A 20,520-nucleotide genomic window follows, 5' to 3' on the forward strand; every position below is an offset into this window, starting at 1 on the left:
GGTACTAAAACTACTCTTTCCTTGGAGAAAGCGTAATTAAACTTTCTTTTCCGTGGGGAAAGGGTACTAAAATTACACTTTAGTTGAGGAAATGGTACCAAAACAAACCTTTCCTTGTATAAAGGGTACTAAAACTACACTTTTTTTTGGAAAAGGCTACTAAAACTACCATTTCCTTCGGAAAAGGGTACTAAAACTTTCATTTCCTTGGGAAAGGGTCCTAAAATTACTATTTCCGTGGGGAAAGTGTATTAAAACTACACCTCAGTTGGGGAAAGTGTACTAAAACTAACCTTTCCTTGTATAAAAGTTACTAAAGCTACACATTCCTTCGGAAATGAGTACTAAAACTACACTTTAGTTGAGGAAAGGTTACCAAATCTAGCCTCTCCTTGGGAAAAGGGTACTAAAAATACCATTTCCTTGGGAAAAGGGTACTAAAACTACCCTTTCCTTGGGAAAAGTGTACTAAAAGTACCCTATCTTTGGGAAAATGTTACTAAAACTATCCTTTCCTTGGGAAGAGGGTACTAACGTCACCCAATTCTTGGGAAAATGGTACTAACACTACCCCTTTCTTGCGAACTAAGGGCACTAAGACTACCCCTTTCTGTGGAAGAGGGTTCTTTGCTTGGTGAAAGGGTACTAAAACTACATTACCTTTTCCTTGGGACTAAAACTACATTACCTTTTCCTTGGAAAAATGGAATTTAAACAACCCTTTTCTCGGGAAAAGGGTACTAAAACTACCCTCTCCTTGAGGAACAGGTACTAAAACTACCTTTTCCTTGGGTAAAACCCCGAATATGTTGCAATTCCCTCGTATTTTTGAATTTCGAAAGTATCCCTGTATTACAGAACAAATATACTTTCCACAATGTTGCTGGTAGAAACAATAATTCACTGTATTCTTTGGAACAAATTCGCAAAAATCATTCAACCAATGACAATATGGGGTTTAAATAAATGGTATTTGAGCACGATGCTGATATTTTTTTCAGGGCAAAGTATCTAGGGGATATTTAAAGCCATTTTCAAGGTCGAAAACGCTATAACTCCTTAATTTTTTCATATTACGACAATCCCAAAGCATTCCGCGATTTGGAATTCGAAGAGGAATCGCTAAATAAACTGAATTTCTTAAAATTTCATTTTTGATTTTTTTTTATTGCTAATTTCGAGGAAAGGGGATAGCCTTTCCAAAATTTTTTTAATTTTTGATGTAAAAAATTTTTTTGAGCTGAGTATACAGCAGTGAAGTTTATGGTTACAAATGCGGTGTAGATCAATACCTGAATGTTTTCTTTAAAAAACAAGCTCAAATTGCATAATAAATATCCACAAAATTCAAAAAAATATTTGTAACTTCTCTAACTTCCTTCTATTATGGATCTCCAAAATTCTGAAAACATCATAAGTTTGGAGAAGTAAAGCTCTTTGTATAATGGCGCTAACATGCGAAGCTCCTAATTGGCTTGGATTTTTGAAAAAACTAAATTATTCCCGGATTAAGGCTTTAATTGCAGTTATATCTGTTTTACTTGAGAAAGGGGTACCTAAACGACCCTTTCCTTGGAAGAAGTGTACTCAACCTACCCTTTCCTTGGAATACGGGGTACTTAAACTACCCTTCTCTTGGAGAAATTGTACTAAAACTACCCTTTTGCTTAGGAAAAATGTACTAAAGCTACCATTGCATTGCGGATATGGTTCCTAAACAACCCTCCCCTCGTTCTTTCGGTGGTTTGACAAGGTTGCCACATTTGATTTTTTTTTTGGGTTTCTTTGACCAAAATGTTTCCATTTACATAAAGGGTGATTTTTTTGAGGTTAGGATTTTCATGCATTAGTATTTGACAGATCACGTGGGATTTCAGACATGGTGTCAAAGAGAAAGATGCTCAGTATGCTTTGACATTTCATCATGAATAGACTTACTAACGAGCAACGCTTGCAAATCATTGAATTTTATTACCAAAATCAGTGTTCGGTTCGAAATGTGTTCATTCACCGTAACGTTGCGTCCAACAGCATTTTTGAAAAAATACGGTCCAATGATTCCACCAGCGTACAAACCACACCAAACAGCGCATTTTTCGGGATGCATGGGCAGTTCTTAAACGGCTTCTGGTTGCTCTTCACTCCAAATGCGGCAATTTTGCTTATTTACGTAGCTCATTCATCGATGAGCCTCATCGCTGAACAAAATTTGTCAAAATTTGAACACATTTCGAACCGAACACTGATTTTGGTAATAAAATTCAATGATTTGAAGCTTTGCTCGTTAGTAAGTCTATTCATGATGAAATGTCAAAGCATACTGAGCATCTTTCTCTTTGACACCATGTCTGAAATCCCACGTGATCTGTCAAATACTAATGCATGAAAATCCTAACCTCAAAAAAATCACCCTTTATAAAAATGAATATGGCATCAAACAATTTATCAGCTGCTTACGTGGATGCGTACACACAAATGAGAGTGTGTGGGTCGTACTGAAGTTCATGTATGTGTTGTAATTTCAACCAAAACCCACCCCTTCCTAATTAATAAATAATGAAGCACAAAAAATTTAAAAAGAGACAAATGCAGCATTTATTTGTAAAAATAATACGATTTTTATAGTATTTTCACTGTTATAAATAAAATAAGCACAACTTTCCAAAAGCCTTTGTCAGCATCTTCCAATTTTATTGTTGTTCCAATTTCAAGACCAAAAGCACAACATATTATTTTACAAACCTTATTATTTTGTGCTTGTTGTGAAAGAAATATTAATTTTTCTTTCGAGTATATTATTTACAAAATACTGTCTTATTTATGCATACACAAACACTTTATTTTTTTCCACCCAGAGTAAATACATGTGTGCAACACCACAAACACTAACAAACACTCAGTTACAATTAGAAGTTTGGCGATCGCGTTTATTTTGCGTAAGAAAATGAATTTTTGCACAGCGACTGTGGTTGTGAATAAAATGGTGCTAGTAAAAGCAATAATTCACGGTCTTTGGAAAAAAATCGCAAAAAAACAATTTTTTGGGCGTAAATATTCAAAGCCATTTTCAAGGTCGAAAACGCTGTAACTACTTAATTTTTTCGAATTTCGACAACTTCAAAGCATTCTGTGACTTGAAATTCGAAGAGGAATCGTTATATAAACAGCATTTCTTAAAATTTAATTTTTGATTTTTTTTTTGCTATTTTCGAGAGAAGGGGGTAACCTTTCTAAAATTTTTTTAATTTTTGATGAAAAATTTTTTTTGGAGTTGAGTATACAGCATTGAAGCTTATGGTTAAAAATACGGTTTAGAACAAAACCTGAGTGTTTTCTTCAAAAACAAGCTTGAATTGTATAATGAATAACCACAAAATTAAAAAAAATATTGTGAGTTTGAAATTGCTGTAACTTCCTGGTATTATCGATCTCAAAAATTCTGAAAACATTATAAGTTTAGAGAAATAAAGCTCTTTTCATAATGGTGCTAACATGCAAATCTTTTAATTTTTTTAAAATAGCAAAATTCCAAATTTTAATGACAAACGATGTTTCAAAATTCTACAACTAAATACTTCGAGGTTTAGCATATTGGAATATTTTATTCCCTCTTAAACTGCGGCTATATCTGTTTCCTTGTACCTTAAAAAAAGGTTTAGGTACCCTTTTTTAAGGTACAAGACCATTTCCTTGGGAAAAGGGTGCTAAACCTACCCATTCCTTGGAATAAGGGTACTCAACCAACACATCCCTTGGAAAACTACCCTATGCTAGGAAAAGGGGTACTAAAACTACTCTTGCTTTGGAAAAGGCTACTCAAACTTCCATATGCTTGTGAAAAGGGTACTGAAACTATCCTTTTCTTGGAAAAAGCGGACTAAAACTTTCTTATGCTTGGAAAAGGGTACTAAAACTACCCTGTCTTTGGGAAAAAAGTTCTAAAACTACCCTTTCCTTAGGAAAAGGGTACTTACACTACCCTTTGCTTGGGGAAATTGTACTAAAACTGCCATTGCATTGCGGATAGGGTACCTCAATGACCCTCCCCTTGGCAAAAGGGTACCCTTTTCTTAGGGAAAAGGACATATCGAAACCGAAAATGTTACAATTCCCTCATATTTTCGAATTCCGAAGATCCGAAAGTATCCCTGTATTACAGAGAAAGTATTCTTTGCGCAATGGCGCTGATAAAATCTATAATTCACGGTCTTTGGGAAAAATTCCCAAAAAACAATTTTTTTTTGCGCGTAAGGAGAAAGGATTTACAGGGAAAACGCTGTAATTCCTTAATTTTTTCTAATTTCGATAGTCCCAAAGCATTCCGCGATTTGAAATTCGAAGAGGAATCGTTAAGTAAACAGCATTTCTTAAAATTTAATTTTTAATTTTTTTTGTTATTTTCGAGGAAAGACTACCCCGTCTTTTTAAATTTTTTTAATTATTGATGTAAAAATTTTTTTGGGTTGAGTATACAGCAGTGAAGTTTATAGTTAAAAATGCGATTTAGAACGATACCTTCAAAAACAAGCTCTAATTGTATAATGAATATCCACAAAATTCAAAAAATTATTGTGAGTATGAAACTGCTGTAACTTCCTGGTATTATAGATCTCCAAAATTCTGAAAACATCATAAGTTTGGAGAACAAAAGTTCATTCCACATTCCATTCCAAAATAAGCTAATTTCAAAAACCATGTTCCAAAATTCTACAACTACTAAAGCTACTAATCCTTACCTTTCCTTCGGAAATGGGTACTAAAGCTACCATTCCATCGGGAAAAGGGTACTAAAACTACCCAATACTTGGGAAAATGGTACTTTATCTACACTTTTCCATGGAAATGGCTACTAAAGCTACCCTTTCCTTTCCGTTCCCTTGGGAAAATTGTGCTAATCAAAAAGGGTACTACAACTACCACTTTCTTAGAAAAAGTGTACTAAAACTAGCGTTCCTTTGGAAAGAGTACGAAAAATACCGTTTCCTTGGGAAAATTGTATTAAAAGTACCCTTTCCTTGGAAAATGCTTCTAAAACTACACTTTCATTGGGAAAATGAAGTTTAAATTACCCTTTCTTTGGGAAAAAGGTACTAAAGCTACCCTTTTATTGAGAAATGGGTACTAAACCTACCCTTTTCCTCGAAAATGGGTACTAAAACTACCCTTTCCTTGGGAAAAGGGTACGTTGAGTACCCTTTTCCCAAGGAAAGGGTAGTTTTCCCAAGGAAAGGGTAGTTTTGGGGAAACGGTTCTAAAGCTACCCTTTCATTGGGGAAAGGGTATTGAAACTACCTTATGCTTGGGAAAAGGGTACTAAAACTACCCTTTCCTTGGGAAAAGGCTACTAAACCTGCCCTTTCCTTGGGAAAATTAATGGCCGTGACGTTCACGCGGTGATCCCCCTAAGCTCTTAAATAGTCGCTTGTCAAGCTTTTAAATAGTCGCTCATCCTAAGCAACCTTCCAAACGGCATCTAGACCGATAGGGACACTTTGGTATGAAAGTAAAGAATTGCTAAATTGACATTATTTTTTTATTCACATAAATATGTGAAAATTAATTTCTAAAATTGTTTAGAACACACAGACAGAATGTGTGCCATTACACAAAAATAAATGCATTGGAAAAGGTACAACTAATAAGCAGTGTGGTCGAGCTTGGTTATTGTGGTAATTGTATCATAGATGCGTTTTCGCAATAAAATACGATTTAAATACAACATACCAACGCACGGCCCTTGAAGCCATCACACCTAATATGGTTGAAAAGTCTTCTTACCAAAGACGAAACGCGTCCCATAGTGGTTGGTGTGTGTTGCTACCTTTGACTTTACTTTTCCATTTGCATCTTCCATCATTCAGCTCGCCTCGAAAGAGAAACAAACAAAAATTGTTTAGAACTTTTGCAAGGTTGTTTAAGGATGGTCGACTCTTTAAAAAAGGTCACTCTGATATTAAAGTAAAAAATTGAGAAATTGACATACATTTTTTATCCACATAAATATTTTTGAAATTGTTTAGATTTTTTTTTATTATGAAAATGAAGAGCAGTTGGGGTCTTAAAAAACTCAACCATTTTTGTTGAATTAATCCACCATGCTTTTTTTGTTCCTGTAGCCGCATATATGAGATAATGGAGCATTTTTTTGATCACAAATGATTTTATTCTGATCCCCATACGTATACCCCCCCCCCATGTCTGTGAGAATCAAACGAATATTCTGCTCAAGGTTGCCCATTTAAAACAAAAAAAGTGTGATTATGAATAAAAACACAGTTGAAAATTCCATTTTTTCCAAGTGAAATTAATCCAATTTATTGCGTGAAAATTTGCAATATCAAAAAAAACAAACAGTCGAAATCAAAACTCAATAATAATAAACAAAGAGCGAGAGATAGAGAGAGAGAGAGAGAGAAATAGTGAATTGGAAAATATCAAATTACGACTAAATATGGTTTAACTTTAACAACTAAATACGTATATTGTATAAATGTTACCTTACACGTAAATATTTTAATATAATAATAATAAATTGCTTAAAGTCAAAAGTCTTCAAAATCTTAAGTATAATTGCGTGCAAGTCTATATATGTATAAAGAGAGAGAGAGAGAGAGAGTGAGATAAAGAGTTATGGGTAGGGGTGTGTGTGTTGGAGTGTTGGAAATTCGGCACTTGATATTCCCGTTACAGAAGGATAGAAACACAAATAATAAAATTTGCCAAAGATAACATCAATCCGGTCCATTCAGGTTCAAAAATATTATAATTGTTTTACCCTATAAATATACTTTAGAGTATACTTGGAGATATACAGCATATTATTAAAAAATACAAAAATTAAATGTACAAGTCTTATGCAGTCATAAAAAAATGTGTGACTGCTTTCAGGAGCTGCGACTGAGTGCGAGGAGGTGTTTGAAAATAGTTCAACACTTTAGAGAAACCAAGGGCGAAAGGACAAAAGTCACATTGGCAGATTCTAAGCACTAATAAACTATAAGGATTGAGAGAACCTAGCATTATAACTTTGATCTTGAAGAAAGTTAAGGTTTATATGGTTAATATTCTTTAGAGGAGATTTGGGTGTGTGTGTGTGTTTGATGTCTCTCAGCTATTTTTCGTTCAACGGAAATCTGTTAAATGAAATCTTAAATATCTTAAGTTAAGCTTTTATAAATATTGTTATTCATGTAAATTGTTTTCATGTATGAGGGGGTGCTGAGGGGCGGGCGTACTGAGGGGAATTTCTTTAAGAATTGTTTAATTATTTGGTTTTTTCTTTTGTTCTATGTTCGTTTCTTTTTCTTGTCTCAATGTATATGTGTAAATACATGTATGTACGTACGCATGTTCTGCTTTGCTGTCTGTTATCTGTCCATTTTTGTTACAATAAAACATTAATAAATTACTAATATATGTATGTTTCTATTTCTGCTTGTTGTTGTTGCTGCTGTTGTGGTTGATTCTACTTCTTCTTCTTCTTTTGCTTCTGCTGCTGCTGCTGCTGCTGCTGCCTCTCTTAAATTCATTATTTTTAACACAAATTTTGTGCAATACATATTTTTGTTTGTATTATTCTTATTATTTTAGATTACAATATTAAATATGTTATTTATTTATTTTGTGTATGTTCGCAATAGCTTCTTCTTTGTTTTGTTTTAAATAACTTTAATTTGTTCCATAGCAAATGTCCTCCTGTATTGGTGACACTTAAAATATGTGAACAATTCCAATGGAAGGAGAAAAAACAAGAAATTATCTGAAACGATATAAAGGCAGAAAAAAATATTAAATAAATATGTTCATTCAACAAATGACAAATGTTATGTTAGATTGGAAAGGGAGTTGAGAAAACTAAAGAACTATTATAAGAACACGTATCCAGGAGACAAAGCTGACCAACACCTGCAGCTTGCCCAGTTGTTACGGATACAATTTGCTACTTAAGGATCGCTCAAGGAATGGAGGTGGGGGATTGGCCTTCGTGATACACAATTCCGTGCAATATAGACCCATCTCGGCTGCGCCTGGTGCTAGTGACCCCTACATGAAGTGCATGGGGATAGCAGTCAGGTCCGGAACAGCCGAGATAGAGCTATACAACGTCTACATACCGCCGGTTGGTAGCTGTATCCCGATCAATGGCCAGGCTTACAACCCCGACATAAGTGGGTTACTATCTGGCCATAATCGTCTGGTTCTATTCTCCCCTAGGTAACGACTAGCGTGGCATAGCTTTGGCAGAGTAGATTGAAAGCTCCACGTTTTGCAGTTTGAATGAGGATGACCCCACTAGGATTACGAGTAGGTGCAGCAGCTCGCCAGACATTTCCATTGCATCCCCTGATCTCTTGATTGAAGTATCCTGGCAAGCCGTCATTTCTTTGGGGTCAGACCACCTCTCCATAATTCCCACCATCGACCGACCACCAGACTTCATAACTTCTGAGCGGCGGACTTTTATCAATCAGAAAAAGGCTGATTGGGCTGGTTTCAGAGAGTATACCAGTGAACTGCCTCCCCCCTCGAATGTGCTAGTGGCCGAGAGGAAATTCCGAGACATTATTAACGCAGCAGCCGCTCACTTTATACCAGCCGGTCGAACACCCCACGTGCGGATCAATTTCCCAGCGCAGGCAGTGGTACTCGCAGACGAGCGTGATGGGATGAGTTTTATGGACCCCACTAACCCCAGAATCAGCGAGCTGAATCTGGAAATAAAGAGGGTAGTCAATGTACTTAAGCGAAATTTGTGGCTGGAACACTTGGAGCAATGTAACTCAGGCACCGTTGTAGGCAAGCTGTGGTCTACTGTTAAATCACTCTCAAACCCCGGTAGACGGGATGTTACTTTTGGCGAAATAACCGTGACTGATCCGAAGAGATGCGCCAGGTTGTTCAACCGTCAATTAATTGTGCATCCCGAGAATGACAGGGCAAGGAGGAGAGCCATTCGCCGTATTCGTGGTCTCCGAGGCGATGAACAGCCATCACAATTTACCGTGGGCGAAGTTACGAATGTCATCCGTGGCGCCAAATCATCTAAGGCGTTGGGCCCCGACGGAATCTCTACATTGATGTTGAAGAATCTGAAGTTGAGTATCTTACTTCTGTCCTCAACTTGTCTTTGAACACTCTTATAGTCTGGAAAATGGGCAGAGTGATCCCTCTACTGAAGTCAGGAAAGGACACGAGTTTGGGGGAGTCGTACAGACCGATCTGCCTTCTCTCACCAGTAGCAAAGACGCTTGAGGCATTACTCCTCCCATGGATTTCGAATACTGCATAGCACAACAACAGCTTTGCATGCCATCACCGCGCACATTTGCCGTGGCATCAATCAGTCCAGGCCATGCGATAGGACGGTCCTCGTGGCACTGGACCTATCGAAGCCATTCGACATGGTCAACAATGACAAATTATTTGAGGACATCGCCAACACGTCGCTCCAGCCAGGCCTGAAACGCTGAGTCGCGTATTATCTGTGTGGTTGCCAGTCATTTGTGGAATTTAGGGATAAGAAGTCGAAGCACCGTAGAGTAAAACAGGGAGTTTCCCAAGGTGGGTGATATCTCCGGCATTGTTTAACCTCTACCTATCCTCCATTCCACCCCCTCCAGACGGCATAGAGATCCTATCATATGCGGACGATTGTACGATCATGGCATCAGGCCCCCCACTCATTGTTGACATCTGCGATAGGTTGAACGTCTACCTTAACGAACTTGCCTCATATTTCGCTGCAAGAAATCTCAAGATATCTGCCACCAAATCTTCAGCCACATTGTTCACTACAAATACGCGTGAGGTGAATACTGAGTTGACTGTGATGGTCGATAGAGAAATGATTCCAACCATCAAGTGTCCCAAAATACTTGGCGTCACATTTGAAAGCTCTTACATATTCTCCCCTGATGCCACACCAATTTGCAATAAAGTTAAAAGTAGAAACAAGGTCCTCAAGTCACTTACTGGCAGCACTTGGGGTGCAGACAACGAAACCTTGTTGACCACGTACAAAGCAATTGTCCGGTCTGTGGTAAGTTATGCAGCGCCAGTGTGGTCTCGAAAGATAGAACACAATAACACGCTAAGGACTGCCAGACAATAATATGGGCCTGCAGGCAGAGATCCAAACGATCATGAATGCGTGAGGTGATATAATTTTAACGCGACAACGACGTAGAATGTGAACCAGAGACGCAAAATGTGACACTCAATAACCACTTGTGTTAAAGCAGTTGTTTGTTACGCCTGCTACCTAAAAATTACAGCCGCTACATGGTACAATTAGGAGGTAGCGTCATTACCACAACAACAAAAATCTACTCCCAGCGAAACTACCTTGAGTGGTTATTATAACTCCACTACTATATCCGTAGTTATATCTTAATAGGGGCTGGTCTCGATCATATTTTATTCAGGTCCCGAGAACTAATCTACAAGTTAAATTTTCAGACAATAAATCTACTTCTTATGGGATTAAGTAATCGAAATGGTCTATATGACAGCTATATCTAAATATATTCCGATATTTACTAAACTCTATCGACAGATCGGTCTATATGAAAGCTATATCTAAATATAGTCCGACCTGAACCATATTTAGGTCGGATGTCGGGATGCTTAAAATAAGCCAAAAACCATTTTCTATATTTTCACAATAAATCAGCTTACCTTTCCACCTTAAACATGAATTCTATGTCACGATACCGATGAGGCAAAAAATTCCTGTAATCGTTGAACTGTGCCCCTATCCAATTTGCACAAATCGAAATCAAATGTTTTTGTTGTAATTTCATAACAACCAGTTGCAGCTATCATTTCAACAACGTGCTGCAGATCTTCATTGTCTTGCAATGTCATTATTTTGTGATGTAACTCCTGCAGCTCACTTAGATAATCTGAGGGCAATGGATGTGATGCCAGTGAATTGGTAGTGGATGCATTGGCAGTGGCACTAGTCGCATTACCCACCGCCTCAGTCGCACTTAAGGCAGGAGAGTGGGCAGCCGAGGGTGCCACCAACGAAGGAGGTGGAAGTGGTGCTGCCGCCGCCGTGCTAGAAGGCGATGCTCCAGGCTGTAAAAATGTTGATGTGGCTTCAGAGATGCTTGCCCTGCTGCCCGTATTGCGAAGGGAAGGTGATTTGGATTTTTCGCGCACCGATTTTGTTTCTTTTTTCATTTGTTTCAGCGGCGGTTCTATAAAAGTATTGGCTGCTTGAGAATTTCGTCGACGCTTTTTTTCCTTTTCTTCGTCGTTTTTGGATGGTTTATCCGATGAGATCTTCTCCTTAGAAGACTTACTGCTGAACTTCGAGGGAGCATCTTTCACAGGGGGTGGTGTGGGATTTACAGGCTTTGCTGGTTCTTGTGATGTTGGCTTTTGTGTTTTGGTTATGCTTAAATCCGGAAAACTGCTGTTTGAGCTGTCAGAATGGGTGATGATTTGTGGTGGCTTTGACGCATTGCTGTTTGCTGCTTGATTGGAGGCAGGTATTGCGGTTGTTGTGGCGATTCCAGCTGCTGGCGGTTCCATTGGTGCAGACGATGCACTGTCATTATCGCTTAGGTCAAAATGTGTACTATTTGTCGAAGTCACATTTGGCGCTGTTGGTGCAATGGGAGGCGGAGGAAAAGCTGAATTTGAAGAATTTGCCGTTATGCTGTTGGCATTGGGGGTGTTACTGCTGTTGCTGCTTGAGTTGGAAGATGACAACTTAGCTTGTTTGGCTTTGCTTTCGGACGATGCTTCGGCATCATTCGATTTGTGTTTCAGTTTGTCCTCTTTTGATGACTTATCTTTGGATTTTTTCTCTTTATTTTTGGATGATTTCGATGACGAGCTGCTTGTTGTAGTCGAAGAAGTTGTTGAAGAAGGTGTGGTATTGATACCAGTTGAATCTTCGGCACTGTTGATACGAGGACTATTGACGGGCACTGTTGCTAGCGATATGCTGCCTGACGATGATGAGAGATTCAATTGCTGCAGTGGATTTGGGGCTGAAAAGTTTTCCAAATTCTTCTCCTCCACCACCTTCTCTTTTACTTCCTTATCCCTCTTGTTATCCTTCTCTTTGTCCTTTTCTCGATCTTTGTCTTTATCTTTATCACGATCCTTGTCTCTTTCGCGATCTTTATCCTTGTCCTTGTTTTTTTCCTTCTTTTTATGCTTATGCGACCGCTTGTCTTTCTCAGGTGGCGGAGCTGACGTTGAAGAAACAGTGCTAGAAGATACCTTTTTATCATTTGTTGCCGGCGCTGCAGGAATGCTTGTAGGCGCCAATGAAGTCGTCAACGCTGTGATATTTCCCGCAGTCTTTTCCGCAATCTTCCCAACTTCTGGCTTTGTCGACTTCTCAAGCTTCTTTGACACATCCTGTTGTAAGGCTGGGTTTATGTTATTTTTTGAATGTTTGTTGTCAGCTACTGGGGCTGGTGCATTGGCAATGGAATTTGAGTTTCCATTGTTTGTGGGTTGCACTTGCTTTTGCTCATCTTTTGGTGGAGCGATTATTTTGGAGGATGATTCCGAAACCTTTTGTTTCTCTTTTTCTTCGTGCCGTCGCTCCTTGTCTTTGTCTTTGTCCTTCTCTTTATCTTTATCTTTATCCTTGTCTTTTTTTTCCTTTTTCGACTTCTTGCCACTTGACGAAGAAGAGGATTCTTTTGTTTTCGACTCTTTGGAGGATGAATCTTTAGAAGATTTGGATGATGGTTTAATATCGTCCAACTTTCCACTTTGCGAAGATGATGGACGAGCCGTTGCATTTAAATTATTTGAAGATGCTGCAGTGGCAGTTGTTGCTGCTGCCATCACAGGCCCAGATTTTTGAGGACTAAGTTCCCTGGGAACCTTGGGACTTGAAGGTTTCTTGTTATTGCTATTTGCAAGGTTTACATTGCTCCCTGTTGATGATGATGTTTTTTCTCTATCACGATCCCGATCTTTGTCACGATTTTTATCCTTCTTTGATTTTTCTTCGCCTTTATCCCTTTTATCATGCTTACCCTCGGATTTCTTCGAATCACTTCGGCCATCTTTGTGAGGACTTGTTCCAGATTGTTTGTGATGTTTCTCCTTTCTTTCGGAACGCTCTTTAGATCTTTCTGAAGTTGATTTCTCTTTATCTTTCGATTTTTCTTTAGCAGTGGAGGGTAAACTAATGCCAGCGTTCGAAGCTTGCTGTGAAACTTTATTCTCTGGCGAATGCTTCGTGTTGGCTCCCAAAGCATATGAACTGCCCACAGCTACCGTACCTGTTGCACCACTTGCTGCTTTACTGGATGACGCTTTTGTTATGGGGGGACCAAAGAGGTCAGCGAACGCATCCAGTTTCGATTCATCGGGAGGCCGATTCTTGTGTTTCTTTTCAGCAGACATACTTTTGTGCATTTCCCCAGGGAGATTTGTTACCGTCGGTACTGAGCTATTCTGCATTGGATTCGACGAAACTACTCCGGAAACCGGAACGCCGCCACCTCTTAAAAGTTTCTGGCGAAATTCCTCCGATGGATTTTCGAAAATGTGTTTTTTCACCTCAAAAGAATGCGTGGGCGGACCAGTTTGTTGTAGAAACAAATCATATTGATATAATACCCTTTTCGGCTCATCCCGGTTGCGAAAGAAGATCTCTACTAAGACTGTAAAACCTGCATAACCAGACTCTTGAATTTGATATGGTGGATCTTTGCACACTGCAATGGGTAGAAGAATAAAATCGAACATTAATAATTTATTTTTCACTTTTTTTAAAGGCAGCCGCCACTTACCTCTTTTGGGTTTTGGGAATGAATCGTGCAAGACAAAAACTATTTTCTCAACGAAAGCACTAATGTCGCCCTGTTGACTACCCTTGACGTACAGCTCCCAATCATGAGTAAAGCCTTCAACGGTCTTCTTACTCCTCAGCCTAGAGGTATGGCCTATTACGAATTCCACTTTAACCGCCATCATTGCCCTATTATTTTACGGGTAAACACCGTCCCAGTCAAACGACCTCAGCTGAAATATGCAAAACAAAAAAAAAAACAGACAGGCGCGCGGGGGTACACAAATTATCATCATCATCATGCACACAACATCAATCAATGCGCTGGAATAAGCACAAGTGTAAAAAAAAGAGAGGGAAAAGTGGGGGATAGGCACCGCGAAGAGAATATCCTCTACCCATTGGCTGGCCCAATATGTGTTGGATCACTTTCGCAAATTTGGAGTAGTCAAAAATAGAATACTATGAAAAAACGTAAATAATTGACATTATTGATTTATTTTGAACGCTTCAAATAAGATTTTTTAAACTTTCTTTTCTTCAACTTTGAGGTACATTTCCACTGACACTCCACACACCCGCTCACCCCTCACAATATTTTTTTTTTTACACTTTGATTTCCTAATTGTTTTCAATTAGAAAATGACATATGTTATCCTCACTTTAATTGCTGCTTGATAAATTGTCTACTCTTTCACTTTATATATCGTTCTGACTGCTTTAGTCCTTTATAAACTTGTATTTTAGGAATTAGTTCTTCGGCAATATGTTTTTCCATTTCATTTTTCCATTATTAATTTCACATCCATCTACTAGAGATCAGACTTTCGACTAATCGGTTAATCGACTTTTTGTGTGAGAAAGTCGATAAGAAATCGAATGAAAGAATCGAACTTTCGATAATACCGTTGATGGCAGCAGCACAAGGTGACACAACATTTTGCTTCATTACTTTATACTCTTTTTAGAAAGGACAAAGATGCATTTTATTTTAGATCTATATAGCACAGATGTTGAATATATGTGGCTATATTATGCGATTTATGACTTTACCTTGTTCACAGTTCTTTTAAAATGTCCTTTTTGTTTGGTTGGTTTGGACCAAGGTCATGAAACGATAATTTAAAACTGGTGTTTTTGAAGCTTTTTAAATTTGTTTAATTTTGAAAACTCCAATATTGTGAACACCGCCGGTGTTATTTTTCATGTAAATTAAAATTTTAACAATTACAAATGACTTTCTTATGACGATTTGACATATCGGATCAAAGAGAACATCTTTTTAAGATTTTAGAAAACATCACAGCTGTGTTATCAAGCCTTTGCTATTTAGATTTACTGCAAAATCAAAATAAAAACAAAAAAATTGTACTCAGCTGTTCGCATGACATCTCCTTATAAGTGCATCCTGTTAAAAAACTCAGGGTAGTTTCGTTGGGGGTAGATTTTTGTTGTTGTGCTAATGACACTCCTCTTAATTGTACCATGATTTGACATTTAGATTTATTGCAAAATCAAAACAATAATAAAAAAATTGTACCCGTGATCTCACCTTATAAATGCATCCAGCATACTTCCTGGAAAAATCCTTCCAGCAAAAATTTGCAGCTCTCAATTTCACCTACTTTGGCAAATGAAGTAGGTGAATGACTTCTAGTAAAAACTTGTGCATATCTTCACTATGGCTTTGGCAGTTTGACTCTAGTTGATTTCAAATTCCACCATTTAGTCACCAAAAATCGACTTCGACTTTTGGTGGTTTGTTTATGGTAAATAACCATGCTTTAATAGAACACATTACATTTCCACATTTCGTACAAAGTTAAACTTAAACTGTTGAACTGTTGGTTTATTATAAATTTGTTAACACAAATACTATAGTTTTACAATGCAAACAATACGAGAGTTTACTCGGAAAACTAAAAGGGGCAACATATTAAAAGTAACCAATCCCAAAGTGAAAGTAAATTTCATATTAATATTTGAGTCTTCTTCATTCCATTAGATTGTCCGTGAGCATTATTTGCGTATTGACTTGGGATGCGGCTCCGATATATGTCACCGTTGCCAGCAAGAGGAGGATGGTATTCCACTCCGTAGTGATCGCATGAATCGTAGTAGCCTTTTTGATTTCCCTCACTATGTTGTGCTTGATACTAATGTGGTACTGCAGCAGATCGATGTTCTGGAGGAAGATGCTATACGCAATGTTATAGTTCTGTCAACCGTCATGCAAGAAGTAAAACATTGCAGCACTGTGATCTATAAAAGGTTTCACGAAGTTGTCCAGCATAAACCACGTGGTTTCTTTGTGTTTGTCAATGAACATCACAAGTAAGTGAAGTAATATATTCCTAATCCTAAGTCATGCGAAGTGAAAACCGAATGCTTAAGCTTTTCATTTCATTAAATATTATTTTGTCCTCTACAGGGACACCTATGTTGAGAGGAAACCTGGTGAAACTTCCAATGACCGCAATGATCGTGCTATACGTTTTGCCACCTCATGGTACGATGGCCATATTTTGGATGTGCAACAATCATCAACGAAAAAGCTGAAAGATAAGCAAATGACAAGAGTAGTATTAATCACTGATGATGCTGCTAACAAAGAAATGGCCGAAAAAGAAGGTATCCTAGTAGCCACAGCTGAGGAATACATTAAATCCCTTATTGACTATCCCTTGTTAATTGACAAGTATGCTCGTAAGGATATTGAAAAGGATCGTGATTCACAAATGCCTATGTTCCCGGTGCATTTAAGTATGAATGAAATCATCGAAGGTGTACGAAATCAAAGACTTTTACAAGGCCAATTTCAAGCATCCAGGGAAAATTATCTAGAAGGTTCCGTCTTCATAGAGGGATATGAAAATCCAGTAAGTCAAGAAATATTACATTATAAAGATTTATCTGAAGCTATAAAAAGCTTTATATTCTTAATAGATACTCTTACAAGGCCGAGAGTCTTTAAATCGAGCAGTAGATGGTGATCTGGTGGCTATTGAATTATTTCCGGAATCCAAGTGGTCGGCACCTAGTGAAATTGTTTTGGAGGAAGCTGAAACTATTGATGTGGGAGAAGAGGCCGAAAATGAACAACCCGAAGATATCTTGGCCGTTGCTGCATTAAAAGCTGCAGCTGGCAATGAAAAACGTCCTACTGGCAAAGTTGTGGGCATAATCAGACGTAAACGTCGCCAATATTGCGGAATATTGCAGCCGGCACAATTACAGGGTGCAACGAAGCATATATTCATACCAGCGGACCGTAAAATACCTCGTGTACGCATTGAAACCAGACAAGCTGATAAGCTACAAAATCAGCGCATCATAGTTGCCATTGATACCTGGCCACGTTCCTCTAGATATCCGCATGGCCACTTTGTGCGCTCACTGGGAGCTTTGGGTGATGTGGAGACTGAGAATGAGGTCATTCTGTTGGAACACGATGTGCCACATAGCAAATTCTCGGAAGAAGTTCTAAGTTTCTTACCCAAAATGCCTTGGACTATAACGCCCGATGTCAGTATTTAAAAGTTTTTGTTTTTCCAATTATTGAAAATGAAAATATGTATATTTTTTAGGATTATGCTGCACGTGTCGATTTAAGAGATATTGACATTTGTTCTGTCGATCCACCTGGTTGCACAGATATTGATGATGCCTTACATTGTCGTGATTTACCCAACGGCAATTTGGAGGTGGGAGTTCATATAGCCGATGTTAGTCATTTTATTCGTCCCGGCAATGCTTTGGATAAAGAGGCTGCATCTCGCGGCACTACTGTCTATTTGGTTGGCAAGCGCATAGATATGGTACCAGAACTGCTAAGCTCAAATCTTTGCTCCTTGCTAGGGGGTGTGGAAAGATTTGCCTTTTCCTGCATTTGGGAAATGGATCATGAGGCGAATATAATTAGCAAAAAATTCCATAAGAGTGTCATTAAATCCAAATCAGCTATGACATATGAAATGGCACAAATCATCATAGATGATAAAACGCAGAACAATGCAATAGCAAGATCTTTGCGCAATTTAAATAAGTTGGCAAAGATATTAAAAAAGCGGAGAATGGACAATGGGTTGGTAACAATGACTTGCATAAATCACTTTTTTTTTTTAATAACCCATTCTATTTCCTAGAGCTTTGGTTTTGGCTTCTCCTGAAATACGTTTCCAGGTGGACAGTGAGACTCATGAGCCCTTGGAGGTAGAAGCAAAACAAATGCGTGATACCAACTCAATGGTAGAGGAATTCATGTTGCTGGCCAATATAACAGTGGCCGAACATATTGCCAATGAATTTCCCGAATGTGCTATGCTGAGAAGACATCCAAGGCCAGCACCTAGCAATTTTGAGCCGCTTATAAAAGCCGCCCGTCATCAAAACTTTGAAATTTGTTGCGATACTGGATTAGAGTTTTCCAAGTCATTGGATTTGTGTGTTAAACCGGACAATCCATACTTTAATACAATGATACGTATTCTGGCTACTCGTTGCATGATGCAGGCCTTGTACTTTATAAGCGGTACATTGCAAAAGGATCAATTTGAACATTACGGTTTGGCTGCTTCCATATATACGCATTTTACTTCACCCATCAGAAGGTAAGAGGTAACATTTTTTAAAATGCGAAAATAATAAAAAACGTTCTTGCATTTTTAGATACTCTGACATTATTGTACATCGTTTACTGGCTGCTTCTATAGGTGCTGATAGCACTTATGCACAATTGCTGGATAAAAATGCCAATGCAGAATTATGTCACAACCTAAACTACCGTCACAAAATGGCTCAATATGCCGGCAGAGCTTCAGTGGCTCTTAATACTCATCTGTTCTTTAAGGGCAAGGTGCAGGATGAGGAGGGGTATGTTCAAATGAAATCATATTTTCCCTAACGTTCTAATTTTATTCCTTCTACAATCCCTTTCACAGTTATGTTCTATTTGTGCGCAAAAATGCTTTACAAGTTCTTATACCCAAATTTGGTTTGGAAGGCACCATATTCTTGAATGCTTTAAAAGAGGACCAGAAGAAATCCCCAAATGGTGTTGTCTTTACATTTAATGAAGAGGTTTAGTGGATACATTCTTCTATTCTATGCATTTTTATTACTTAGTTTTCTCTTTGCTTTGTAGGATTATACTCAACGTTGTGGTGATGTTGTTTTCCATGCTTTTGATCCTGTTACCGTTCGTTTGAGTTTAGACTCGTCCAATGTTCAACATGAAAAATTAGTGTTTCAATTGGTAAAACCTTACATCAAAGGTTTTAGTGTTGAAGAGAATACGAATGATGACAAGAATACTTTAGTCGATGTCGAGATGGCAACTGCAGCTCCTCCGCAAAAGAAAATGAAAAAATCAAAACAAAATAAGAATAAATAACAACAAGAACACCATACCTATGTATTTATATAACTGGTGTAGGCGCCATCGTTGGGGTGGGTGGATCTAGGTTAGAGCTGGCCTAATATAGATGGCAATATCGATATTTTATATTTTGTCTGATTATCGATTGTTATTTTTCCTATCGCTAGTGTCGGCAAAGTTCAATATTTCGTAAAATTGAACAAAAATAAGAGATCAGACACTGAATGTATCCTGTAAGAAACATTGCGCCAATAGAGGGCGCAATTTTCATCGGATTGGGCTCACATTTTTTTACAATGATTTCTCTCATGACTTAAAACTGATTGGTTTTTTTTCTTCTTTGATTCTCATTTTGTTTGAAATATAGGTGATGAGAAATTGACGATAGTATCGATATTTATTTTTAGAAATATCGAATGTTGGGATTATCAATAGTTTGCCAGCTCCACTAGGATGAGAGCCATTTGTTGTATCCGTGGTCTCCGAGCCGATGGATAGCCATCACAATACCGTGGACAATGTTACGAATGTCATCCGTGGCGCAAAGTCTTACAAAGCTTTGGGACCCGTCTGAATCTCTACATTAATGCTGAAGAATCTGGATCTACCTGCAGTCGAGAACCTTAGAACTCTCGTCAAACTTTGTCAAACACTTATAGTACCCGATGTCTGGAAGATGGGCAGAGTTATCCCTCTACTGAAGCCTGGAAAATATCTAAGTAAGATGGAGTCGTACAGATCGATCTCCCTTCTCTCAACCAAGGCGTCGCCAAGATGCTTGAGGATCTTCTCTTCCCGAGTCTCGTAAGAGAATTTCCATTCGCCGAGCATTAGCATTGTTTTCGAAAACTACATAGCACAACTGCTTTGCTTGCCATCACCGCTCACATTTGCTGTGGCTTCAATCAGTCCAGGCCCTGTGATTGGACTGTCCTCGTGACACTGGACCTATCCAAGGCATTCGACCCGGTCAGCCATGCCAAAATTTTTGAGGAAATCGCCAACACGTCTCGCCAGCCAGACCTGAAACGTTGGGTCGTGAATTATCTGTGGGTCACCAGTCATTTGTGGAATTTAGGGATAAGAAGTCGAACCCCCGTAGAGTAAAACAGGAAATTCCCCAAGACGGGGTGATATCTCTGGCACTGTTTAACCTCTACCTATCCTCCATTCCAACCCCTCCAGACGACATAAAGATCGTATCATATGCGGATGATTGTACGATAATGACATGAGGCCCCCCACTCATTGCAGACATCTGCGATAGTTTGAACTGCAAGAAATCTGAAGATATCTGCCACCAAATCTTCAGCCACAATGTTAACTACAAATACGCGTGAGGTGAATGTCGAGCTGACTATGATGGTGG

At 38.4% G+C, this 20,520-nt stretch overlaps 2 protein-coding genes across 5 annotated transcripts in view; one reads left to right on the top strand and one right to left on the bottom strand.

Annotated features, from left to right (window-relative positions):
* Positions 1-6,611: 6,611 nt before the first annotated feature.
* Positions 6,612-20,520, bottom strand: part of LOC106089947 (protein AF-9) — a 67,490-nt gene continuing 53,581 nt past the window's right edge. For 2 of the 4 annotated variants that reach the window (XM_059361740.1, XM_013255952.2), the window contains 3 exons: positions 13,776-14,007; positions 10,678-13,700; positions 6,612-7,759 (listed from right to left, as the gene is read on the bottom strand). In XM_059361740.1, the coding sequence (XP_059217723.1) occupies positions 10,705-13,700; positions 13,776-13,959 (3,180 nt within the window). In that variant the 5' untranslated portion in view covers positions 13,960-14,007 and the 3' untranslated portion in view covers positions 6,612-7,759; positions 10,678-10,704. Of the gene's footprint in view, positions 7,760-10,677; positions 13,701-13,775; positions 14,008-14,151; positions 14,411-14,436; positions 14,977-20,520 lie in introns of those variants that run through there. The other 2 variants (XM_013255951.2, XM_013255953.2) reach the window with 2 other exon arrangements.
* LOC106089948 (exosome complex exonuclease RRP44) lies at positions 15,527-19,180 on the top strand. Its single transcript, XM_013255954.2, has 9 exons — positions 15,527-15,716; positions 15,780-16,108; positions 16,206-16,653; positions 16,721-17,299; positions 17,362-17,858; positions 17,920-18,384; positions 18,443-18,646; positions 18,715-18,853; positions 18,918-19,180. Exons 1-9 carry the CDS (start codon positions 15,663-15,665, stop codon positions 19,164-19,166), a joined length of 2,964 nt encoding a protein of 987 aa, XP_013111408.1. The 5' UTR covers positions 15,527-15,662; the 3' UTR covers positions 19,167-19,180.

This window comes from Stomoxys calcitrans, chromosome 2 (assembly GCF_963082655.1).
Source record: "Stomoxys calcitrans chromosome 2, idStoCalc2.1, whole genome shotgun sequence".
Taxonomy (NCBI): Eukaryota; Metazoa; Arthropoda; class Insecta; order Diptera; family Muscidae; genus Stomoxys; species Stomoxys calcitrans.

Coding starts and splice junctions, on each gene's coding strand:
- LOC106089948 (XM_013255954.2), top strand. CDS start 15,663: ATGCAAACAATACGAGAGTTTACTCGGAAAACTAAAAGGGGCAACATA. Junction 17,859..17,919: donor AAGCGGAGAATGGACAATGG/GTTGGTAACAAT, acceptor TCTATTTCCTAG/AGCTTTGGTTTTGGCTTCTC. Junction 18,647..18,714: donor AAGGTGCAGGATGAGGAGGG/GTATGTTCAAAT, acceptor TCCCTTTCACAG/TTATGTTCTATTTGTGCGCA.